The sequence below is a fragment of the Mandrillus leucophaeus genome, unplaced genomic scaffold (genome assembly GCF_000951045.1).
Source record: "Mandrillus leucophaeus isolate KB7577 unplaced genomic scaffold, Mleu.le_1.0 Scaffold61, whole genome shotgun sequence".
NCBI classification, from domain to species: domain Eukaryota; kingdom Metazoa; phylum Chordata; class Mammalia; order Primates; family Cercopithecidae; genus Mandrillus; species Mandrillus leucophaeus.
The window spans coordinates 2,825,736-2,850,939 of NW_012106586.1; the positions used below are offsets into that span (position 1 = coordinate 2,825,736).

Genomic DNA, 25,204 nt, shown 5'->3' on the forward strand with positions numbered 1-25,204 from the left:
TCTGAGGTAAAAGGGAGAATCTAACAGAATCCCAGGCACATGGGAGCGGTGTGGACGATCGGTCATGGTGAATGTTGGATGGGGGCTTGGGGGAAACTCTAGTGAGTTCTGAATCTTGTGGTCTCCTCAAGACAGCCTTTGGATTACGGCTTCCAGGAGCTCCTCTTTGTGAAGAGGACAGCGCACCCAGCCCAGGCTGTCCCTTCTGCCCCAGGGTCTCCGGCCGGCCTGCCCTGTCCATCTGAGCTGCGGTCTGTCGGTACCGTCTATGCCGGCCGTCACCACTCCTCCCAAGAACCAGCCCTTCCTGCAGCGTCTCCTGCTCCATCGGGATGAATTGTTCCCACACTGCAGACTCCCTCTTGGTGTCCGCACTGTCCCCTCGTGTCCTGAGCATCCCTGGGTGCCAGGTCTCGACGTCTTCCCAGCATCTGTGCAGTTATCCCCCCGGTCCCCTGCTGTGGTGCCCATCCCTCTTCACCCACCGTCCCACAGCTGAGGACATCCTTTGTGAAGCGCAGCCTCATCATGCCACCTTCTGCCCTCGGCCCACCACCTGCTGAGCCAGTGCAGACCAGAGCCACAGTGATTTCCGCCTCTGCTTCTCTTCTGACGTGTACGACCTTCAGCCTCCACCTCCCCTGTCCTCCCCGCACTGTGCCCTTCTGTGGTTGACGCTACCCTTGGCCCTTCTTGATTGACTGGTTTTATGTGACAGTGTCGCACTCTGTCCCAAGCACTGGACCACGCGTGGGCTGCTCAGGGGCAGCAGGACAGGCCTTGTCCTGGGAGCAAATGCCGTCCACCTCAGGACACACTCTCTGATGTCACCAGCTTCCCTGCTGTGCTGATGGCAGCCTGGGCTTCCCTTAAAACACTCATTTTACAAGTTTTATTTTCATTATTCAAATATTCAAGCATATACAGTGGTAGGGAGATGAGCACAATAAGGTCTTACGAAATCATTGCCCAGATCCAATCATTATCAAGATTCTGCTTCATCTCGCCCCTTCTGCTCAGAGCCTTTCTTTCCAGAAACATAAAGCGAATCCCAGGCATCACGACAGTCCACCTACGCTTTAGGGGGCATCTCTAAACATTCCACAAGACTTTAAAACGTATGTGATACACAACATGCTTGTTCATGTTATTCAGTGTGAAAGTCCAGTCCCCATGCGCACATCTAACAAGTGAATAATAATTCCTTGGTGTCAAACACCCAGTCCATAAAAAGACTCTCTGGATGCCTCAGCCCTGCCTTTTTCGGATTGGTTGATTGGTGTTAGGATCTGGGCAGGGTTCACACATAACATTTGGTTTCTGTGTTCCTCAAGTTCCTCCGAATCTGGAGAACCTTCTCTTGTTTTTTTGTTTTGTTTTTAAGATACAGGGCCCCATTAGGTTGGCCAAGCTGGGCTCGAGTTCCTGGACTTGCTCCATCTTCCTGCCTCAGCCTCCCAAGTAGCTGGGATTACAGGGAAGTGCCACCATGCCGAGACCTGTCTTCCTGGGTTTTAATGCCATGGATTTATTCATTATGCCCCACTTTAGTTTTTTTTTTTTTTTTTTTTAATCATAACACTGATCCCCACATGCAGCAAATGAAAGTTTCCTCATGTGCAGAAAAGGTGATGAGGACTCAGAGAGATGGAGTCACGTCTGCTCATTGTCCTCATTGTCACCCAACTAAAGAGAGGCAAACCGGCATCTTCTTACTTCAGGCCTCTTTCCACCAAGCCAAGACATGGAGAGCCACCCAGATGCTTGCATTTGCAATTACGTCTTTATTAGACTGGAAAGCCACGGAGCCCCCAGACAGACCAGGAGGGGTGCTTACCTTCTGGCAGGGTCTGATGAAAAGGGTCACAGTCTGCTGGCTGATGAAGCTTCGTGCAGAGTCCAAGGAAGCTAGAGAATTGTAGTTGCACATTGTTGACTTTTAGATCCCTACATGTAGGAAGAACATGGACCAAGCAGAGAAATCATACCCCTCCTCCACAAGAAATGCTGAAGCCAAACCAGTGGACAAATTCAGAGCAAATACAGGGAAAGGAGTGCGTGAAAGAGGCTCATTTTGTTTGTTTGTTTGTTTGTTTGTTTGTTTGAGATGGAGTCTCGCTCTATTGCCCAGGCTGGAGTGCAGTGGCGCGACCTTGGCTCACGCAACCTCTGCCTCTCGGGTTCAAGCAATTCTGTGCCTCAGCCTCCTGAGTAGCTGAGATTACAGTTGCCCACCACCACGCCTGGCTAATTTTTTTATTTTTAGTAGAGACAGGGTTTTACCTTCTTGGCCAGGCTGGTCTTGAACTCCTGACCTTGTGATCCCCCTCCCCACCCCAGCCTCCCAGAGTGCTAGGATTCAAGGCTTGAACTACGGCTCCCAGCCGCGGCTCACATTTTGATATGGCTCAGAAAAGAGAAGCCTTGCTAAAGAAGCCAATTTCCACCCACAATCACCTTCATGGAGCCTAGTATGGTCTATGAAAGAAATTAATTGAATGCATTTAATCTTGTAGAGCAAAGAACCTTGGGCAAAGCCTAATGCCGCAAACATTTTAGTTGAGACAACAGCAAGAGTTCTTAGGAGAACAGCTGGAGAGCCAAGGACGCTCCCAGGCAAAGCCAGTTGAAGCTCTCGCCTTGCTGACAAATACTCGCGACAGGTCAGGAAATGCATTAGTGGAACAAAGGGAGTGAATGGGGCAGGAAATTACCGAAAGGCTGCCCGCATGACCCAGCCGGGCTTCTGGGGACTGTTTGCATCCACAGGAAGGAGAGGAGGAGGAAAATAAACTCTTCAGAAAGTAAAACACCTCATTAGCATTTAGTTAATGCCTAAGCTGCCTGTGTCAACTAAAAATAATTGATTCTCTGTTATTTTAAGAATGTTAAATTCCAAGAGCCTGTTGTTGTTGTTGTTCTTATGAACCGATGTTTAATAATGAGAAATTTTTAAAATTAAATACCAGATGTTGTTTATTATTAAGCTTCTTGTTCAGCTTTAAAACGGTGCTGCAGCTGTATCAGAAATCTAATCAGGAGCTTAGCTGCTTGCTCAGTGCTGTGACGAAGAAGTGCAGCATCTTTAGGAAATGCCTGGAGAGAAAATGGGAAGAAGTGTCCTCGTGATGGAGGGAGGTAAGCCTGGAGGAACCATCGGTGTTAGTGGTTTGTTGGTAACACAGCCTCAGGCTGTATTTCCACGATGACTTGAGTACATTTCCTTTTTTGAATTATGACTTAAATTAGTTCCATGTCAACTTTCTCTATTTGCCAACAAGACTTTTCTTCAAGAACCATTTTTCCTGATGAATTTACTGTCCGTTCCGAACAAAACTAGTGTGGACAGCTCGCTGTTTCCCTTTTTAAGTGGTAAGGAAATATTTTAATCTCTTTTGGGGGAAGATAGTTTTATTTAACCCACTTGAGCAGCAACAGAAACATTTAAAGGTAGATTTGCAAAAAAAAAAAAAAAAAAAAAAAAAATTGCCATTGTATAGGTCGCGTAATTTGAATAGTGACATTATACATTCCAGGCAGGGATTAGTTCTTCAGGAGGTTCTGGGATCTCTTTGCTAATCGCTTTTCTCCTGCGTTATCAGTGAGTTGTTTGCTTTTCCCTCTGGCTTCCCGTTTTGCCTACCTCCAACTGTGACTGATCTCTGAGAGTAAGACATTCCAGCCTGAAAACAAACAGGCAGGTTCACCCAATCTGAAACTGAGTTACAATTTAGATGTTATCTGAGAATAACCGGATTCTACTGTTCATTTCTTGACTAACCTCTCCCTAAGTTCTGACAAAGGCGTAGAGAAGAAGTGTAGACTCCCAGGCACCCCAGCATTCAGGGTTAAAATGACTTTGTAGTGCATCTGAGAGAACTGCTGGATCCCCGGGACGTCCTGGACTGTTAGAGGGGGAAAGAAGCCTGGGGAGAAATGCTGGGTGTTTTCCATTCATATTTGATGGCTGCTTTTGCACACTACAGCACACAGCATGTCCTCCCAGGCCCCTGACGTGGTCTCTGTGGTAAGGTATACTAGTTCTGTGTCTAGAGCCAGCCCTTGGAAAGCCAGTCAAGGTCCCGTTAGATCACGGGTGAATGACATCATTGACCTTGTGGTTGAGAGGAACGTGGAGAATATGTAAAAGTTATCACTAAGAGATGGTCCTTGTAGCAGGAATCACTGCATTTAGCAATAGATGTGTTGGATTTTTGGAGACATTTCTCTATTAACAGGAGCAGAAAAAAAAAAAAATTATTCTTGGGTTTAAAAAAACCTGGCATGGGTCTCAGGCTGGTGTCCCTAAGAGGAAATTCTGTAGACCAGGACACGTGATTGACTGTCACACAGCCTGGATTGTTAGTGATTCAGTGAGTCCCAGTTAAGTCTTCCTTTTCTAATAGGGCAGTGATAATATGATTATTCAGTGTTTATTCTCTTTCTCTGGCAATTAGGATTGGCTCAAGGCCCCTTAGGTGGTGGTAATTGGGACTTCACAGTCACTAATGAGTAAACATGTTGGCCTCATAGCAAATAGAACCAGTGATTGGCCTAATGTGGGGCGAGTCATTTATGTATCCATGCAATTGACATTTATTAAAAGCGGAGGAAGTGCCAGGCCGGACCCCGGCCTAGAATAAGAGAGGGAATTCCTACTGCATTAGGGCTCACCTGGTAGTGGGAGACAGTGAGTGGTGGCTCTTAGGAGGAAAATGAAGCAGACGACATAATGGGCAGTGAATGGCTGGGCTGGAGCAGTCCGGGAAGCCTCCTAAGATGCCAGTGTCAGGGAAGAAAAAAGTAACGTCTTTTCCTCATGCATTACAAGGCTCATGGCTGACACTCCTGTAACAACAGAGTAATCAGAGAAAAGCATAACAGACTGACTTGTCAAAGTTTTATGCGACATGGGAGCCTTCAGAAGTGAAGACCCAAAGACCCAGGGAAAAACCTATGTATTTTTATGCCAATGAAAAACGGACAGTCATGCAAAAAGGTGATTGGACAAAAAGGGGGTAATTTATCAAGCGTGGGGAACTCAGCAAGACCTGTCTGTTGGGACTGTGGGCCTCTCTGCGCAGCCCTCTTTCCCGCTCGGGGTGGGGCAGGACCGCTCCGGAACGCAGACCTCCTCTCAGGTCAGGGAAGCTCCTTCATGACCATGCTTCCCACTGAAGGGTAGGGAGGGTCAGAGCAACCCTCTTGCTTCTGAGGCCCTCTCAGTCTCCTTCAGTTCACAGTGCTCAAGATCATGTTTTCCGAGCCATGACAGTCTTTAAACTGAGACCTAAACAGGCACTCAACCAAGAGGAGGTCTGGGGAAGGAACGTTCCAGGCCCCAAAATTTGATAGGAAGGCCTGCAGGGGGAGTGGGAGAGACGCTCGGTGTGACCAGTGCCTGGGAAATGCATGACAAAGTCATCTGAGAGATCTAAGAGGCAGCAGGAGCCAGATCACACGGGCGTTTGTGAGCAAGGCATTGAATTGTAGCCACCGGGAAACATTTCCGTGGGAGGAGTTTAAGCAAGGAACATACATGACACAAATTTTTAGAATGTGTGATTACCATACCACTTAAAAGCCATAGAATCCCATTCTCAGATTTAAAAACTGAGTAAAATCTCTAGCCAGGCACAGTGGCACGCACCTGTATTCCCAGCTGCTCAAGAGGCTGAGGCAGGAGGATTACCTGAGTCCAGGAGTTTGAGGCTGCGGTGAACCGTGATTACACCTGTGAACAGCCACTGCACTCCAGCCTGGGCAACACAGCAAGACCTGGTTTCTAAAAATAAAAAGTAAAACCTCAATACTGTATATAAAACATACACAAAATATTTATTAGGATGAATTTGTGATGTGTGTTCAAGTTAAGACATTTATTGTTTTAAAGTCAATTAGCGTTAGCAATGAGGTGATTTTTCAAAATGATAAAAATTAGAAGTGAGTGTTAGGGAAGACAGTTTCCCTTATGTCATCTCTGTATTTAGTTTACTTTTGCTTTGTTTTGGGTTGTGTTGAGAAAAGCCTTGAGGGATAAAGATTAGTTGCCGAGTTTGTGTTTTCATAGTTTGCCTTGTGACCTCAGACTTTCTCATTTTTGTTCTTGATTATATTTAACTGTTGCTTAAATATACAAGTCATATAAAGAAAGAACCAACAGTTTGTGTACATGCTCTCTCTGAAATCAAAATAGCCTCATGTGATGATTGTTCTCTTCTTATGTGACTGACTTATGCAGACAGGAACATGGATCAGGTAATATACTTTGTGAGAATAAGCTAGTTGCCAGTATTATTTTATGTGAGCGGACACGTAAGAATGCTTGTTTGAAAAATAGCAATATGTAATTACAATTACTAATTACTAATCAGTGACCTATTTGTAAGACCAAAAATAAGAACCTTTATTTAATCTGAGATCCTGACAGAAGCAAGTTAACTTGAAAACATCTGTGGATTTCAATATATTAAGATTTTATGTGTATTATATGAAACAATTCATATGTTCTTATACTAATTAAATATGTTTTAAAAATATTCAATGTATGAAAAATGCACTTTAAAAACCAGTGGCTGAAAGAATAGTAAACAGCACTGTAACCCTAAAAACTTGCATTAACTTTATATTTTAATTTAGTCACAACATCCAGATGCATACATTCTTCAAAAAATGTGAGGTCTTTATTAAGAATAGACAGTTTTGAGAGAGTAAGGCACATTTAATTATTTAATATTATACATTTACTTTTGGAACATAAAATGAGGAATTTAAAATGTTAATGATTTTAAGGGTATAATTTAAGAGTTTTACATGTCCTCACTGAATTTACTGATAAATACAACTTTTCATTACTAGTGGAATCAAAAATTTTTAGTTCTCCCATATCTATTTTTTTGGCTAGTTCATCAGAAATACCCAAAGATCTTAGATGGGAGAAATTTTAGATTCTTAAGATATTTCTAGAATGATGGTGGTTTTGTTTCTCAAAGCATTGATCTGTCGCCCAGACCTTTTGCCCTTTTTGCTCTGTCTCACCTATTCAAAAAGCCCTTGCTTTTTAAAAAAGAACTGAGGACAGGAACCGGCTGAATACACTTTTGTCATATGGAACTTTGGGCTTATTGTCTAAGCTATCATCTTTTCACCATCCTCACAAATCTGTTGAAAACTGAAGACTTGTCCAAGTTGTCACAGACAGGAGACAAATTCCTTTTGCATGTTCCCAATTTATGCATAGTGCCTTTCACATGATGCAGAAGATTGCAGACATGAAAGCACTCAAAAGCAAAGAGACACCGGGGCTGGGTCGGACACAAGCTTGCTGCCATGTTGCTGGACAAATTGGTTGTACTCTGTGATCAAACATCTAAAGATATTCTGTACACTGGAGCATTTGAGACACAATGACATTTCAAAATAAAATCCAAGTGAGCTTTTGTATTTGATAACCCAGAGAAATGCAGTGGCCACACATTTCTGCTCCATTTTGGCCTCTGCTTCTTGGACCCATACACTATGTGATTGCAGTGCGGCCAGCTGGAGATAACACTTCTGCTGTGTCCTCAAGGTTTTCCACTTTAGTTTCTTTGATATTTGGAAATGGAAATACACCTATGCCCTCAAAAACAATTTATTAATCTTTGTAACTGTACAGTTTTGCAAGGAATATCTACAAAGTGCACCGTTTGATTCCGGGTAAATAAATTTCTTTCTATGGATCTTCAGGCAATTCTTCCATTAGGCATAGCAGACATCCTCATCTATGTGCCTCAGATTCTCTGTTCTTTTTGTTCCGTATAGGATGTCTTTTTCTTCTTCCTTTTTATGTAATATTCTCAAAGGATATAACCACATCATTCCATCAAGTTTACTTCATGGTTTGTGTCAATGTATTATTCTTGCATTTGCTTCTTTATAACACAGCGGTTTATACCATGCGTAGGTTTCATGTTTTCTGACTTTAGTTCTTTCGTAGCTCTATTAGAGTGAGTCCAACTTATGACATCATTAGCAATGTTGTGTAGGCTCTGAGACGCACCTTCTGTGTGTTTGCTTTGATTTTCTGTGCTGCCTTCATGACAGTGTCCCCAGAAAATAATTTTACATTCCTAAAAACTGATATATATTCAGCAACATTTCTCATTCACTTACACGATGAAGAACAACAGCAAAAGAAAATGAAGTTACAACAGCAAATGAAAAACCAGATCATAGAGTTAGCAGTAGAGTTTGTATTTGTTCCCCCAAAACTTTGTTCGCCCACCTGAGAGCAGCACAGAACATAATGCACCCATTTTTGTCTTCTACAAACCATTACCCATTAACATTCTAATCCTTAAAAAAAATCACACATAAGACCTGCTGAGCAAGTAGCATTATAAGTTTTTTTAAATGCCTGTGAGTAGGCATATCCTATTGTAGAGAATCATGTTCTAAAAGTAGATTTCCTTTAGAGAACTTTGGTGAGTTTTCTTCTTAATCTTCAGGGGTCAACTTGGATCAAACTAGGGCTTCTGAGAATTTTCCAGGCATGGTTCCTCTCCTGTAGTTGTTAACTTAAAGATGTATTTATTATCATCCTTTATGGCGATGCAAATCCAGGCAAAAGCATGTATCAAACCCTTACGATTTGCCAGAGGTCAAGCTAAGCAGTGAAGAAACAGAGAAACTGTAAGGTAATGATGACAAATGGTAGACACAGAATGAGAACACAATGTGAAAAGCATTTTAATAAAGCGATGAGTGACATTCCAGAGAGCCCAGGGAAGATTAGAATTACAGAGCAGGTAGTGAAGCAGGGGACGAGAATGACACAGCTGATGTAAAGAATTATCTGGAGCTGGGGTGCAGTGGCTCACACCTGTCATCCAAGCACTTTGGGAGGCCGAGGCAGGAGAAAGACTTGAGGCCAGGAGTTCAAGACTAGCCTAGACAACATAAGGAGACCCCCATCTCTACAAAAGTTTTTTTAAAAATTAGCCAGGTGTGGTGGTGCGTGCCTGTGGTCCCAGTTACTTAAGAGGCTGAGGCATGGGGATCGTTTGAGCCCAGGAGTTCCAGGCTGCAGTGAGCCATGATCACACCACTGCACTCCAGCCTCGGTGACAGAGCAAGAAACCATCTCAGAAAAAAAGAAAAAAAAAAGTTATCTGGGAATAATGAAAAGTTTGGTATGATGAGGCTGAGAGTCCAGAAAGGTGCTAAGAGGGTAGGTTGGGGCTGGGCCTGGTGGCTCATGCATATAATCCCAGCACTTTGGGAGACGAAGGCAGTCAGATCACTTGAGGTCAGGCATTCAAGACCAGCCTGGTCAACATGGTGAAGCCCTGCCTCTACTAAAAATACAAAAATTAGCCAAGTGTGGTGGCACACACCTGTAATCCCAGCTACTTGGGAGGCTGAGGCACAAAAATTGCTTGACCCGGGAGGTGGAGCCTGGCCAACAGAGTGAGACTCCATCTCAAAAACAAAAAGAGGTTAGGTTGGATAAGTAAGTGAAGGCCAAATCATAAGACCTATGATGAAGTTGGGGCTGTATTCTGTAAGCCACGAAGAGTCATCAAAAGCCTCACTTGTAAGAACTAGTTATTGAATGAGAACCTGTGAGTAGAGAACATTTACCACTTGGCCTTTGCTTTATCAAGATCTTGGCAGCATGACCATGCAGAAACAAAGGGATGTGTCACCAGGATTCCTCTCTCATGCAGGGCTGTGTTAGGACACACGTATTTCATTAGAGATTGTTTGGAAAGTCACCTCTTACCCCCACTCTAGAACAATTTACATTAGAGAAAGGTTTTCTTACAGTGACCTCACACACACCCTTTTGAGGAGAAATGAAAAGCTGTAGTTTAACAACCGCCTTACACGTAAGAATGAAGGAACCAAATGTGCAAATTTAGAATGACGTTGCATTGGGCTGACCGTAAAGTACCCTCCATCCCCAGAGCACTGCTAATGCGGAGAATGTGGTTTGTTATACAAGACCTACTGGGTAGCTGTTTATTTAGTAGAAATAGTGTATGCTGGTTACAAGAATGGAAAAGAGAATAAAACTAAAATTACTATTATCAATTACATCCAAAAGGCACACAAAAAAATAACCACAAGGTGTATATCTCAAGGTCAGAAGGCCAAAATAAAGAGCCAAGTTCGTTCTTTCTTCATCTCCTTTCAGTTCATTCTCCCTGCTGTCACCCCACGCATATACTCATGCTTCCTTAAAGTCTGTCCTTGGGCCAGTGGTTCTTAAATAACTCTTACGTCAATAGAGGATGCTTTCAGTTGCCAATACCAGAGACCCCACTTCAAACTTATCTTCAGGATTGGAGAAGCACCTAGCTTGTTTAATTTGAACGTCCTGCTCAGGGGCAGTCATGGTCAGTCGATCCCTCGCCAGAATGTTATCAGAGACCCACCAGTCTCTTTCCATCTTTTCACTTTGCCCCCAGTGCTTTATACTGAGTCTGGTCCATGGCCCTTGTGGAAATAACAGGAAGGTGACCTAAAGTAATGGGGACTATGGGCATCCTTGTTCACCAGTGGAGAGGGGGTGTTTGCCCCTGACAACCAACTGACCAAAGTTACTGTTCGCCTTGCCGGGACCACCCTGAGCCAATCCCTATAGTCCGGGAAATACCACGGTGGATTGGTTTAGACTTGGATTACCAAAACCCATCCGTGTAGGAAGATTGGGGCGGGGGTGTCACTGTGGCTATACATGCTCTTCAACAAGGAGGGAAGAAATGGATGTTGGAGAGAATATTCACATGTCTCCTTCAGGCCTCCGAGAGTCTCATAAGAGCAATGTGCTATCTCCCTGTGCATTAATTTTGCATTTGATTTTTGGAGGATTCACTAACCCACTGAGGACTGTCATTCTTTTTTTTTTTCTTCAGCTTCATTGAGGTATAATTGACAAATAAAAATTGTATATATTCGAGGTGTACAACAGATGGTTTGATATATGTGTACGTTGGGAAATGATTGCCACGACCAAGCTAAATAACTTATCCATCACTTCACAGTTACCCTCACGTGTGTGGAGAGAACACTTAAGATCTACTCTCAGCACATTTCAAGTACACCAATACATTGTTATTAACTATAATCACCATGCTGTACATTAGCTCTCCAGAACTTACTCATCTTAAAACTGAAAGGTTATACCTTTGACCAACTTCTTACTATTTTTCTCACTTCTCAACCCCTGGTAACCACCCTTCTCTTTGTTTCTGAGTTTGACTTTTTCTAGATTCACATACAAATCAGATCTTGCGGTGTTGTCTTTCTGTGCCTGGCTTATTTGGCCCAATGTGATGTCTTCCAGGTTCGTCCTTGTTGTCACCAATGGCAAGATTTCGTGTTTTATAGCTGAACAGTATTCCATTGTGGATTTGTACCACATTTTCTTTATCCATTCCTCCGTTGATGGACACGTAGGTTGATTCCGTATCTTGGTTGTTGTAAATGATGCTGCAGTGAACATGGCAATGCAGATGTCTCTTCAACATACTGATGTTATCTCCTCTGGATGTATATACCCAGTATTGGGATTGCTGGGTCATAGGACCATTCTATATTTTTGAATTTTTTGAGGAATCCCCATACTGTTTTCCATAATGGCTACACCATTTTACATTCCTACCAAGACTGTAAAGACTAAAGACCATTATTTACCTTAGAAAAGCATTGCTTCCCAGAGGCAGATGTGCACCTCATTCCTAGATTTCAGCATTCTCTGGTACTGTTTATCCATTCAGGAGGAACTACAGTCATCAGACACTGGAGATAAATTGTGGTTTTAAGCTTTTACTTCATAATTTTTACAGATGATCTAGAGACAGGCCAAGTAATAATTTGTAAATAATTGATTTTAAACATTCAGCTCATTCTTTAAAAAAACTCATAGCCCAAATGTTTTGTTTTGTTTTGTTTTTCCCATTGGGAAAGGACAGGGAAATGTGGCTTCCAGCTCCTGTGCCCCGGATGTTGTTATATTTTACCATGTCTTTCACATCATCCTCCCATCGTTGGTTGCCGTCCATCTTTTCATAGACGGCGAGGTACCAAGAGAAAGGTAATTTAGCCAGACCTGTCAGGACAGCCTCACTTCGTGGAGCCCAGGCGAAGTTTTCCAATAACAGCTGTTCTCCCAACTGGAATATACCCACAAGCAACAATGCCGCCAGTCATCTCATGTTGCGGTTTTAAAAGAAAGGGTTTGCCAGAAGTACTGGGCAGGTTTAGCAGCTGTTCTACCTGGAAGAAGGAAAGGTTCTTGACCTGTGAAGGACCCTTTAGCATTGTCTGTCTATGTGCTGATCAGTTTTAAGTAAACCCTGCACTGAAGCAATGAAGAAAGACACTGGCCAAGTCAGCATGCTGTTGCCTCACTCCCCATCACCACCGTGAAGCCTCCTCTTTAAACACAAGGCCCAGAGAGGATCCAAGATGTTGCCAAGACCATCTGTAGCCACCAGCCACGCACGGGTGGGGTCATGTTTCTTAGCCCACAGCAACACAGATGATAGGCCTGGTTCTTAATCTGGACAGCCTTCACACAGCACCAGATAACCGAATGCTAATTTTCCTTTCCATTTACCTTAAATCTCAACAGTAACACAACTAAAAATAAAAAAGACACCGTGGAATGGGTCCCGTTTGTTCCACAAAAGAACTTTTCCCCAGGTGTGGCCTCCCTTGAAAAATGGCTGCACCCTTGGCTTTCTTTGTGTGACTGATTTGCAAATCCATTAGTCACATTCACCTTTGGCTAAAGACTATGGGATAGTTGATTTATTTTGGATGATGCAGGATTTTTCAAGAGACGTTTTCATATATTTAGCCCAACTGCTTGACCAGAAGAAACAAAGTCATAAGTATCTATACAGGATTACAGAAAATGGAATTGTAGCTTCAGCTACAAAGCAGCTCAGCCAGTTCATGGAGACTTGTCACAGGTTGGTGACTGAGAAGGGTCTGCCTGAAACACTTGTATGTCCAGGTCCAGCTAAGCATATGCATGTCAGCCTCAGCCGCTGGGGTCCCCACCTGCTCCTGTGGCATCACGTGGCTCAAATGGCATCTTTACTATGAGTGTGGAGACACTGGGCACCAGCACCTGCACAGGCAGATGGTGAAAGGCCTCAACTCTCTAGTAATGAGGATGGCAGCCATATGCTTTCTCATGCATCGAACTCAGCCTCCAACCTACAATACCATAATGATGACATGTGGGAAAGTCTAGATCCCATGCCACATGCCAGTTAAAATACACGCACTGGAAAAGGGAGGGGAGCTTCGCTGCACACACATGACTTTTTTTCTGTGGCCTTTTCTGCATCTACCCAGGACTTCATTGCTAATACTGCCTCCCTCCATGTGGGATGAGGTGGGAGAAGGATGATAGGAAAATACTTCCACCCGTTTGCTGTGGCAGGGCTAGACTCCAAAGTGCCCAGGACTGCTAATTCATTCACCCCTTCGTGACAGCTTATTTACCCACACCCCACCTTATTTCCAGAAGGACTCCAAGTAGCTCAAGAAAGGAATAAAGAGCCATAGTTAAAAAATAATTTCTCCAAGTCCTCTGGCTCTCTCCATGGGCTGGACTGAACTTTGAGTGACTCACCCATGGTCTGAAGTCCAAGAAACAAATACGCTAGGCTGAGATCTGGAGACTGTTCTATTTGCAGTTCTTACGGAGGAGGTTACTGTGTTCTCCACTGATTGGGCGTTGTGTTTTCCCAGGGAGACGGCCTGAAGCAGGCACCTGCATCCACTTTATTCTTTTCCTCTTTGTGAGTCTTGCACGGGCCGTCAGCCTGTTTGGGAACTGTGGCAGGACATGGAGGTCAGCCTGTGCCAAGCACCTTGAACCCTCATTATCTTTAATTAGTGTTTAGGAGGTTAATCGGTGGCGAAGCTCATCTTTCTTTAATTACTCCAGCAGTTCAGTCGGGGAGTCCTTGTAGCCAGCTTTGAATTCTTCTGTTTGTTTGGATGCTTATTTGAATTTGTAAAGTTGGATGTTTATGGCCCAGACCTAGACCCTGTGTGCGTTGAAGAAAGTGTTAGGAAAAGAGGAGAGACCAGTATGGGGAAGGTTATTTTTATTGCAATTAATTTGCAGCCTAATGAGCCCAGAACGTTTGCAGTTTTAAAAGTGCATCACAGTCACGTGAGAGATATCAGTAATTCAAACTCGATGCACATCTTTTTAAGCTCCAATGAGCACATTTGTTTTATTTTTCATACAAGGATAAATTCACATTCAAATAATTAGTTGATTAAAACATATTATTAGGTCTCTACTCCATGTCTTGACATATTAGGTGCTTTGTCCAGTCACATTTAATTTTCAGTGTTGTACATAATAAAGCTATCAACCTTGGGAAATTATATTCCAGCCCAAAGGCTTTCTTCAGAAACTCTCCTTAATGCCTGGCCGACATTTCCTTTTCTTTCTTTTCTATCACCTTATGCTCATTCTCTCCTCTATTTCTTTTCAGTGACGACCAGACACTTTAAAGATGATCTGTATTTACCTTTGTATAAGGATCCTTCCCACCCTCCATTGCTTTCCTTCCTCCTCACTTCCACCTACTTGTTCCTTAAATGCAGCCGTTGTTCTCATGCTTCACGGAAGGGTGAACTTTGGCTGAAGTCACGATTTCCACTCAACAGGACAGTAAGTCTCAGCCACATTGTGCCTCTGTCTGCAAAGTGTCCACTGCTCTTTGGCAAAGTTAGGATGTAGCCTTGGTTATCCTTTGGCCCTGGAGATGGTGTTGTCAACAAAGCAGCTCCCTTAGAGCGGGTTTTAGAGGGTCAGCAGGCCAGCGCCTCCCTTCCCCTTCCAGGAAGAAGCGGAATCTCAGACATGGTTTCAGGGAGGTGCTCCCAGGAGCCTCTGGCAGGAGAAAGGCCTTGTGGCCCTGCCATTTCCATCTTTGTCTTTGCTTTTGTACTTTGGTCCAGCCTGTGTTGACTCTTTCATCTCTTTGCTGCTTCAGTCCTTCAACAAATCGTTTTTGAGCATCCACTGTGTACCAGGCACTGTTTTGGGTGCCAAGCATATAATTGTAAAAAACAAACAAACAAAAAAAAAAAGGCAAAATTCCTGCCCTCATAGAACTTACATTCCAGTGAGGAACACAGACAGTACACACAAACGATGTCGTGAAAAGTATGACACGGAAAAGCCAAGCTAGATGTGGGTGCAGACAGTGATGAGGGGAGGGTTTCTGGGAAGCTGGTCAGGGGAGTCTGGTCCGAGTGAACTGAGGGAGAGAGACTTGTCCATGGGAAGAACATCCCAGGCTGAGGGAAAGCATATGCAAAGGGCCTGAGGCGGGAAACCGGAGTGATCCGGGAACTTGCAAGGACGGCCATTTGGCTGGAGCAGAGGGAGGGAGGGAAGCACAGTAGGAAATAGCATCGGGAGGAAGCCAGCGTCCTTGCGTTTACTGTATGATTCTGAGTAGGTAAGCAGCATGGTCCTGTTTGTGGATGTAGAATTTTAACAGAACTTTTTGCTTATAAAGCTGCATCTTTGTGGTTAACTCAGTGCTTCCCTGCTATAGTATGTTTTCTCCGTTTCCCAAATGCCCCTATTTGTAAATGCACAGAGCCTAGACTATCCTTCACTTGGTTTGTGACACCCAGGCCTTTTCAACCCGTGGCACAGCATTTCGCTTGGGGCCTCTCCAGGTCAGCCAGGTGCCCTGCTAATTTATCTGTTCCTAGCAGCCCCGTGACTCCAACCTGACCTTTTCATAGGCTTGCCGACAGGACCACGGAGCTCAGCCTTGCAAGTCGTGGAATGAGGTAATGGTTTCCATATGTGCCGGGGCTGTCATTCAAATTCTTTGCCTGCTCAGCTAATGAGGTCAGAATGGCTCTGCCTGCAGTGGACAGCCTCTCCCTCGGCTAGTGTGCCTGCAGGAGATGCTGGAGGAAGTCTCCCCACCCGCTTTCAAGGAAGCTTGGCGAGATAGCATTGCTCTGTGCTGCTCACAAAGGGATAACTGCAGAAACACATGAAATAAAAGGGAATAGAAGGGAAGAGACAGACTGACATTTTTTATTTAAACCTTTTATTTGGAGATAATTGTGGCTTCATAGGCAGTTGTAAAAAATAATAGAAAGCTCACATGTACCCTTTACTCAGTTTCTTTAATGGCAGCATCTTACAAAACTATAGTGTCACAACCAGGAAACTGACATTGACAACGGTCAACACAAAACACCCATCACCACAAGAACCGCTTCCCCCCCGCCACCCCACCATTGTGCTTTTCCAGCTACCCCTACTTTCTACTCACTCCTTAACTCCTGGCAACCATTAATCTGTTCCCCATTTCTGTGATTTTTGTCATTTCAAGAATGGCATATACGTGGAATCGTATAACGTGGAACCTTTTGTTAGTGACATTTTCTGTCAGCATAATTCTCTGGCGTTTCATCCAGGTTGTTGCATGTGTCTGTAGTTTCTTCCTGTTTACTGCTGAGTAATATTCCACCTCACACATGTACCACACTTTGCTTAACCATTCACCCGTTGAAGGAGATCTGGATTTCCAGTTTTTGCTCTTATAAATAAAACTAGTACAAACATTTGTTTACTGGCTTTTATGTCAATATTAGGTCTTAATTTTTCTTGGATAAGTGTCCAGGAGTACAATAGCTGGGTTTATAGTAGATTCATATTTAGTTTTAGTTTTAGGTTTTTTGTTTTTTTTTTCAATAGCAACCATGTGTATTTAGCTCATGATTCTGTGGGTTGACAGTTTGGGCTGCACATTAGTGGAGGGTTACCTGATTTGTGTGTGTGAGAGACATAATTCAAACACATAAACTTCACCATTTTAAAGTGTATAATTCAGTGGTTTTTAGTGTTTTCACAAGGCTGTGGTATGTTTGGTTTTTAAACAAACTGCCAAGCTGTTTTTCAGAGTGGGCATACCATTTTATATTTTCATCATGATGCATGAGTGATCTAGTTTTTCTATGTCCTTGCCAGCCATTCAGTGCTGTCTTTTTTTTTTTTTTTTTTTAATTTTAGCTATTGGGATTGCTGTTTAGTGATCTCTCTTTGTGGTTTTAGTCTGCATTTTCCTAATGGTTAATGATGTTGAACATCTTTTCATGTGTTTATTTGCCAACTGTAGTCTCTCTGGTGAAACATCTTTTCATGGCTTTTGACCATTTTCTAATTGGATTCTTTGTTTTGTTTTGTTTTATATTGAGTTTTGAGAGTTATTTATATATTCGAGATATCAGTTCTTTGTGAGACATATGGCTTACAAATATTTTCTCCCATTCTGTACCTTGTTCTTTCAGCTTCGTAATAGGGTCTTTCATAGAAGAAAAGTTAATTTTAGTGAAGTCCAAATATCAGTTTTTCTTTGTGAATTATGTTTTTGGTGTCAAGTCTAAGAGAACTCTGCTTAACCCTAGATTTCAAAGATACTCTCCTGTTTTTTTCCCTAAAAGTTGTATAGTTTTATATTTTACTTTCAAGTATGTATGTTGAGTTAATTTTTGTGTAAGGTATGAGACTTAGATCAAAGTTCCTTTTTTTCTGTGCATATATAGTTGCTCCAGCACCATTTGTCAAAAAGGCTTTCTTCCACTGAATTGCTTTTGCACCTTCATCAAAAATCAGATGGGTATGTTTATGTGGGTCTGTTTCTGGGTTCTGTCTTCTATTCTATTCATCTGTTTATTTGGATGACACGCTGTCTTGCTTATTGTAACTATATCATAAGTCTTGAAATCAGATACACTGATTTCTTCCATTTCATTCTTCTTTTCCAAAATTTTAACAATTGTTCTTTTACCTTTCCATATATACTTTTTGGAATAGTCTTATCTGTAACTACAAAAAATGGTTGAGATTTTGACAGGAATTGCTTTAAATCTGTATATCAATTTGGGGAGAATTAACATCTTTACTATGCTGTGTTTTCCAATCCATGAAAATGGCAAGTCTCTCCGTTTGTTTAGATTTTCTTTGATTTCTTTCATCAGCATTGTGTAGCTTTTAGCACACAAATTTCGTAAATGTTTTGCTCTGTTTATGCCTCAGTATTTCATATATTTTTGAACAATCACAAATTGCATTGTATTTTAAATTTTTAGGATCTGTGTGTTCATTGATAATACATAGAAATACAACTGATTTTTATATGTTGATCTTACATCATGTAACTTTGATGAACTAACTTATTAGTACTAGGAGTTTTATATCCATACAGAAATGTATATACATATTTATGTATGCGTATGTCCATACAGAAATATATATACATATTTATGTGTGCATATATATGTATTTCTTGGGATTTTCCGGACAATCATGTCATCTGCAAATAGCTACAATTTTATTACTTCCTTTCTGGTCCCTGTATTTTTTATTTCCTTTTCCTGTGTTATTTGCACTAGCTAGAACTTCTAGCACTGTGTTGAATAAAAGTGGTGAAAATGGTCATCCTTGCCTTGTTCCCAGTATTTGGGAGAAAGCATTGAACTTTCTATCATAAAGTGTGGTGCTGGCTGTAGGTTTTTTTGTAGATGCTCTTTGTCAAGTTGGGGAAGTTATTTTCTTAATTTGCTAAGAGATTTTTTGTCTGTTTTTAACTCATGAATGGGTGTTGAATTTTGTAAAATGCTTTATCTTCATGAACTGATAGGATTGTGTGGTTTTTTTTCCTCTTTAGCCTGTTAACATGGTAGATTACATTGATTTCTGGATATTGAACCATCCTTGTATCTCTGTAATCTCCACTTGGTTGTGTTGTGTAATTCTTGTTATATGTTTATGAATTGCACTTACTAATGTCAGGTTTTTTGCATCTATGTTTGTAAGGTACATTGGACTGGGGCTTTCTTTTTTTGTAATGTCTCTGTATGGACTGGTATGGTATAACAATGGCTTCATAAATAAATTGGGAAGTGTGCTTTCCTTTTCTGTTTTCTGGAAGAGATTATGTAGAACTGGTGGTAAGTCTTTAAACTTTTGGTAAAATTCTCCAGTGAGGCCATATAAATTCAACTTCCTTAATATTTAGAGAGCTATTACAATTATTTCAAATTGTGTGATTTTTGGTAGTCTTGTTTTTCGAGGAATTGGTCCATTTCATCTGGTTTGTCAAATACATGTGTAGAATTGTTTCTAGTATCCCACAGTTATCTTTTTGATATCTGCAAGGTCTGAGTAATATCTCACTTAATTCCTAATATTGGTAATGTGTGTCTTCTCTTTTTTTTTCTTTGTAAGTATTGCTAGAGGTTTGTTAATTTTATTGTTCTTTTCAAATAAGAAGCTCTTTATCAACTTTTTTATTGTTTCTCTGTTTTTAACCTATCAGTTTTTATTCCTTATGATTTCCTTCTGCTTGCTTTGGGTTTATTTTGCTCTTCTTTTCTAGTTTCTTCATGTGAGAACTTGGAATTTTTTTATTTTTTTAATATATAGATGAACTGCTGTGAATTTCCCTCTCAGCACTGTTTTAACTGTGTACACAAATTTTAGTGTATTTTCTTTTTCATTTAGTTCAGTAACTTTCATATTTGTCTTAAGGCTTTTTCTTTATCCCTTATTATTTGGAAGTGTGTTATTAATTTCCAAGTGTTTGAAGATTTTTCTGTTATCTTTTTTATTTATTTCTAGTTTGATTCCATTGTGTTTGTAACATGTATCGTGTATAACTTTTAAGTGTGTTGAAGTTTGTTTGATGGCCCAGAATATTCTATTTCTTGTTATATATTCCATGTGCACATGGAAAGAATGTGCATTCTGTTGTTATTAGGTAGAGTGTGCCGTGAATATATCCTGTTGGTTGATGGTGTTCGGCAGTTCTTTAAATTTTATTGATGATTTTCAGTTTGTGCTACCCATTGTTGAATGAGGGATATTGAAAAATTCAACTATAATTGTGAATTTGTCTATTTCTTCTTTCAGTTCTATCAGTTTTAGCTTCACATATTTTGCAGCCCTGTTACTTGGTGCATAGATATTTAGGATTGCTATGTATTCTGAATGGATTGATCCTTTTGTCATTACATAATGTCCTTCATTTTTTCCAGTAAATTACTTTGCTCTAAAACCTACTTTATCTAATATTAATATAGTTACTTAGGCTTTATTTTGATTAATGTTTGCATGATGTATCTTTTCCATCATTTTCTATCTGCCTATATCATTATATTTGAAGCGAGTTTCTAAAAGGCAGTATGTAATCAGCTCATGTTTTTAAATTCACTATGTCATTCTGTATCTTTTAATTGGCATATTTATACCATTTATATTTAATTTATTGCTGATATATTGGGGCATAAGTCTGCCATTTTATCTTTTTTTTCTGTTTGTTCTGTTTTTCATTTCTCTGTTTTCTTTTTCCTGTCTTGTGGATTATGCAGACATTTTTTAGAATTCCATTTTGATTTATCTGTTTTGAGTCCATCTTTTACTCTAGATTTTTTTTACTGGTTGCCATTACATATATGTATATATATCTCTTATCACAGTCATTTTACCAATTTGAGTGAAGTACAGAAACATTGCCTCTTTTTATATCTCTATTCCCCACTCCCATTTATAATATTATCTTAAGTATTTTCTTTACACACATTTATTTTATTTTATTTTATTTTATGAGATAGGCTGTTGCCCAGGCTGGAGGGCAGTGGTGGGATCATGGCCCACTGCAGCCTCAACCTCTCAGGCTCTCAGGTGGGAGGATTGCTATCCTCCCACCTCAGCCATCTGAGCAGCTGGAACTACAGGTACATACCACCACACCTGGCTAATTTTTAAAAAAAAAAATTTATAGAGACAAGGTCTCACCATGTTGCCCAGGCTGATCCTGAACTTCTGGACTCAAGAAATCTGCCCACTTTGTCCTCCCAAAGTGCTGGGATTACAGGTGTGAGCCATCACACCTAGCTCTACATACATTTAAAACCATATCAGACAATGTATAATTTTTGTTTTAACTCATCAAGCATAATTTGGAGAAATCAAGAGCAAAAGAAAAGCTTCTCATATTTACCCATATTTTTGCTTACTGTATTCTTTCTTTTTTATGTTCCAAGATTTCTTCTTTTATCATTTCCTTTTTGTTTCTAGAACTTTCTTTATTATTATTTTTTATTTTTTGAGATGGAGTCTTAACTCTGTTGCCCAGGCTAGAGTGTGGTGGTGTGATCTCGGCTCACTGCAACCTCTGCATTCTGGGGTTCAAGTGATTCTCCTGCCTCAGCCTCCTAAGTAGCTGGTATTACAGGTGTACACCACTATGCCCAGCTAATTTTTTTTTGAGACGGAGTCTCACTCTGTCGCCCAGGCTGGAGTGCAGTGGCGTGATCTCAGCTCACTGCAGCCTCCACCTCCTGGGTTCAAGCATTTCTTCTGCCTCAGCCTCCCAAGTAACTGAGATTACGGACACCTGCCAACATGCCTGGCTATTTTTTGTATTTTTAGTAGAGACAAGTTTTCTCCGCATTGGCCAGGCTGGTCTCGAACTCCTGACCTCAGGTGATCCACCTGCCTCGGCCTCCCAAAGTGCTGGGATTACAGGTGTGAGCCACCGTGCCCAGCCAATCTTTGTATTTTTAGTAGAGACAGGGTTTCACCATGTTGGCCAGGCTGTTCTTGAACTCCTGACCTCAAGTGATCCTCCTGCCTTGGCCTCCCAAAATGCTGGGATTACAGGTATGAGCCACTGTGCCCCGCCTGACAGAACTTTATTTAGCTATTCTTGTAAGACAGTTCTGGTGGTGACAAATTTTCTTAGTTTTCCTTCCATTCGAGAGATTTCTTTTCATTCCTGAAAGATATTTTCACTGGGTTGACAGTTCTGTTCTTTCAGCACCTGAAAAATGCCGTGCCACTTGCTCTAGCCTCCATGGTTTCTGATGGGAAATCCACTGTCAGCCTCCGTGGTTTTCCTCTATTGGTGTCATTTCTCTTTGGCTGCCTTCGGAATCCTTGTTGTTAGTTTTCGGCGGTGTAATTAAAGTCTGTCTTGGTGTGGATTTCTTTGGGTTTATCACCTTTAGAGTTTGCTCTGTAAGTTTATATTGTTCATCAAAATTGAGACATTTTCAGCCATTATTTCTACTGCTTTTTTAGTCCTGCCGTATTTCTCCTCTTTTTCTGAGACTCTGAAGACATGAATGTTAGATCTTCTATTATACTCTTACAGGCTCCTGAGGCTCTGTTAATTTTCGTAGTCTATTTTGTCTCTACTACTCAGACTGGGTAATTTCTACTGTTCTGTTTTTCAGTTCACTGACTATTTCCTCTGTCCCATGCGTTCTGCTGTTGAGCCCATCCACTAAGGTTTTTATTACAGTTGTTATATTTTTCCATTCTAAAATTTTACATTTGTTCTTCATGTCTTATATTTCTTTGCTGTGGCTTTCTATTTTTTTTGTTTCAGTGTGTTGATAATTACTTATTGAAGCATTTTTACCATGACTACTTTAAAATCTTTGTCAGACAATTCCACTGTTTCTGACATCTTGGTGTTAGCATCTATTGATCATTTTTATTTTTCTCCCTGTTTGAGATCTTCCTGGTTTATGGTAAAATAAGTGATTTTCAAATGAAACCTGGACATTTTGGCTATTCTGCAATGGACTCTGGATTTCATGGCAGCCTGGCTCCTGCCAGGTAGAGGTAATCCAGATTCACTAATGGCCTCTGTTTATGTGTTCAGGGTAGGGATGGCAGCTCCTGCTCTCCAGGTGCAGGGGTCCTGATTCTGCATGAGACCTTTTCTGACATCACCCAGTAAAGAGGGAAAAGGATGTCTTTGCATTTCACTGGGTTGGGGATGGAAGTCTAGTCATCCGAAGTGATCTCTGCTGACACCCCAGCAGGGAGGGGGCCTTACTGGCTGACTGGGATGAAAGTCCAGGCTCCCTCCTTGGTCTTCTTTGTCACCTCCCCATAAGGGTGTTGGAGAGCCTCATAACAGCCTCCTGAGGGAAGAAGTCTAAGATCACCACTAGGTCTTCGCTGGCATGGGTGGGAGGGGCCACCCTGTTCTCTCGGGTATCTGGCTGCAGGTGAGTAGTTCAGGCCTAAACGTTTTCTGTCTTGCTAGGCTGCCTCTTTCCTGTTCCTTTGTCTGGAGAGAAAAGGCATTTGCTAGGCTCTTTTATTCATACCTGTGGACATCCAGAATCGTCCCCTGCCTCCACTAGCAAAACCTTGTCCAGGACAGAGGAAATCAAGCACTGTGCTGCTACAAGCCTCTGTCCTCTCCAGTGCCCCATTTTTATTATTAGAGGAAAGTTGGGTCCAGGGAGGACTGGAGGAACCTGCTGTTTATTTTTGGAACGGAATTTGTAGTAGGGTTAGTTAACCTTGAACCCTATGGTGTCTTCAGCCGGAATATCCCCCAAACTGTTCCATGTAACCTGAATTCTTAAAAAAAATTACAATGTTTCATCTCCATAAATCCACAAACACTGCTCACAGTATCTTCCTGAGTTTGCAGAGGGCTAGTCTCTCTGGAAGAGAATAGGGACAGTGTCCATATTCTGGCATTTTAAAAGAATAATACAGAGGAATTTATCTTGGCCACTATTGGAAAACTTAGTGTGTTCTGAGCTCAGTGCTGGGCATTATGGACAGACAGAGACAAATGATGAAGGATTGAGTTGTGGAGATGCAACGTAAGAAGAGAGTCACACCACGAATCAGTGAATACAAAGCCCAAGTGCAATTTTACATATTGAACCATGTCCTCTGTTTTCAGCCCAGGATAGGTACTTTGAAAAACGTACAAAAAGTGTAAGACTTGGTTCCAGCTGAATGAAGCCTCTAGTTGAACACACAGATGGTGTGTGGGTGTTTTCCAGGAATCACCATGCACAGCGCTCCTTCTCAGTCTGCCGGCTCTCCAAGGTTTCTATAAGCTGAGTCCAAAGTGGCATCTGAGCTTTGGCCTCTCTCTGGTCCCTTGTCTTCTGAACACCTCAGAGGTACTCACAGGCCCCACATCTGAAACTGGATTCATTGTTGTTCCTGCTGAACCTTTTCCTCCTCCTGTGTTTGCATCTGGATGGTCAGCAAAGAGCCATCCATTGTTCAGGACCCAGCTTCAGTGCCGATTCTCTCCCTGCCCTTCTCCAAGTTCTTCACCCCTGCATGTCACCTCTCCTGAGCCTAGCACAGTCTCTGTAAGGGCATCATCACCTTATCGCATGGTAAGTGTCTGCACAGCGAGGTCACCTTGAGGACTGTGGGTTCATGAGCACAGAGGCTGTGTCTTGGGTACCTTGTTTCCAGCATTGGGTCTCACACACAGTAGGTGCAGTACAAATGCTGAATGAATGAGAGGTCAAGAAGTCATGTTTTTAAAAAGAAGATGCATATGGATTGGCAGAAAGGGGGAAGGGGAATCATGTACTACCGTCTAATAGAATGGAATTTCTGCAGGGCTCCTAGTTCCATGGTATATAAAATAAATATAACTCTTATTGAAGTTTTAGGCTGGAAAACTGATTTTGTTTTGTTATATTCTTGTGATTTTCCTTCATTACGTAAGTGTCTTTAACTGAGGTAAATTTTCAGATAAAACAAAGGCCTAGGTAGGTCTGGAATACACTTGAGCCCCAAAGGTTTTCATTTCCTAATGATAATGAGTCAAATAAGTTGCCAATTGAGGCTATGAAATATCATTCCGTTTAAAACAGGTTAGAATGTTAGCAGCCTGGTGGATTGGTCGATGGTTGGCCTTCCCCGAAGGACAGGGAACCTGGGACCAACTGTTTTTTCTTGAGGGCCCGTCACATCTGTGTTTTGCAGACTGCCCAGCAGCTAATTGAAAAATAAGTTTCTAAAACTACCTGCTTGTTTTTGGGTTTGTTGTAGTGTCAGCTGTGATTCCGATCAGCTGTAGCTATTGACAAGATCTAAAGTTCAGATTTGGAGTTCTTTGCTGTGTTCTCCACGCTCCCACTCTTTGGCAGTTACGCATGTGTGATTTTTGCAGGAATAGCTTTCTAACAGAAATGTGGACACAAGAGTTTATTTTTCTCCATCATAACTCAGCTGTCCACTTCTTCCTGAAACCGATCATTTTGCAAGGCAGGAGCATAACACCTTCTGTAGGATTTGTCAGCTTCTAAAAAGAACCTTTTTGTAAGGACTTGTATGAGCTTGGGTTTCACCATCATT

At 41.7% G+C, this 25,204-nt stretch overlaps 1 protein-coding gene across 1 annotated transcript in view; it reads left to right on the forward strand.

The window, feature by feature from the left end:
* The window catches only part of ATP8A2 (ATPase, aminophospholipid transporter, class I, type 8A, member 2), a 537,919-nt gene that overhangs the window by 485,072 nt on the left and 27,643 nt on the right, over positions 1-25,204 (forward strand). The window contains 3 exon segments of the mRNA XM_011999987.1: positions 3,103-3,125; positions 11,693-11,713; positions 13,955-13,975. Coding sequence (XP_011855377.1) covers positions 3,103-3,125; positions 11,693-11,713; positions 13,955-13,975 — 65 coding nt within the window.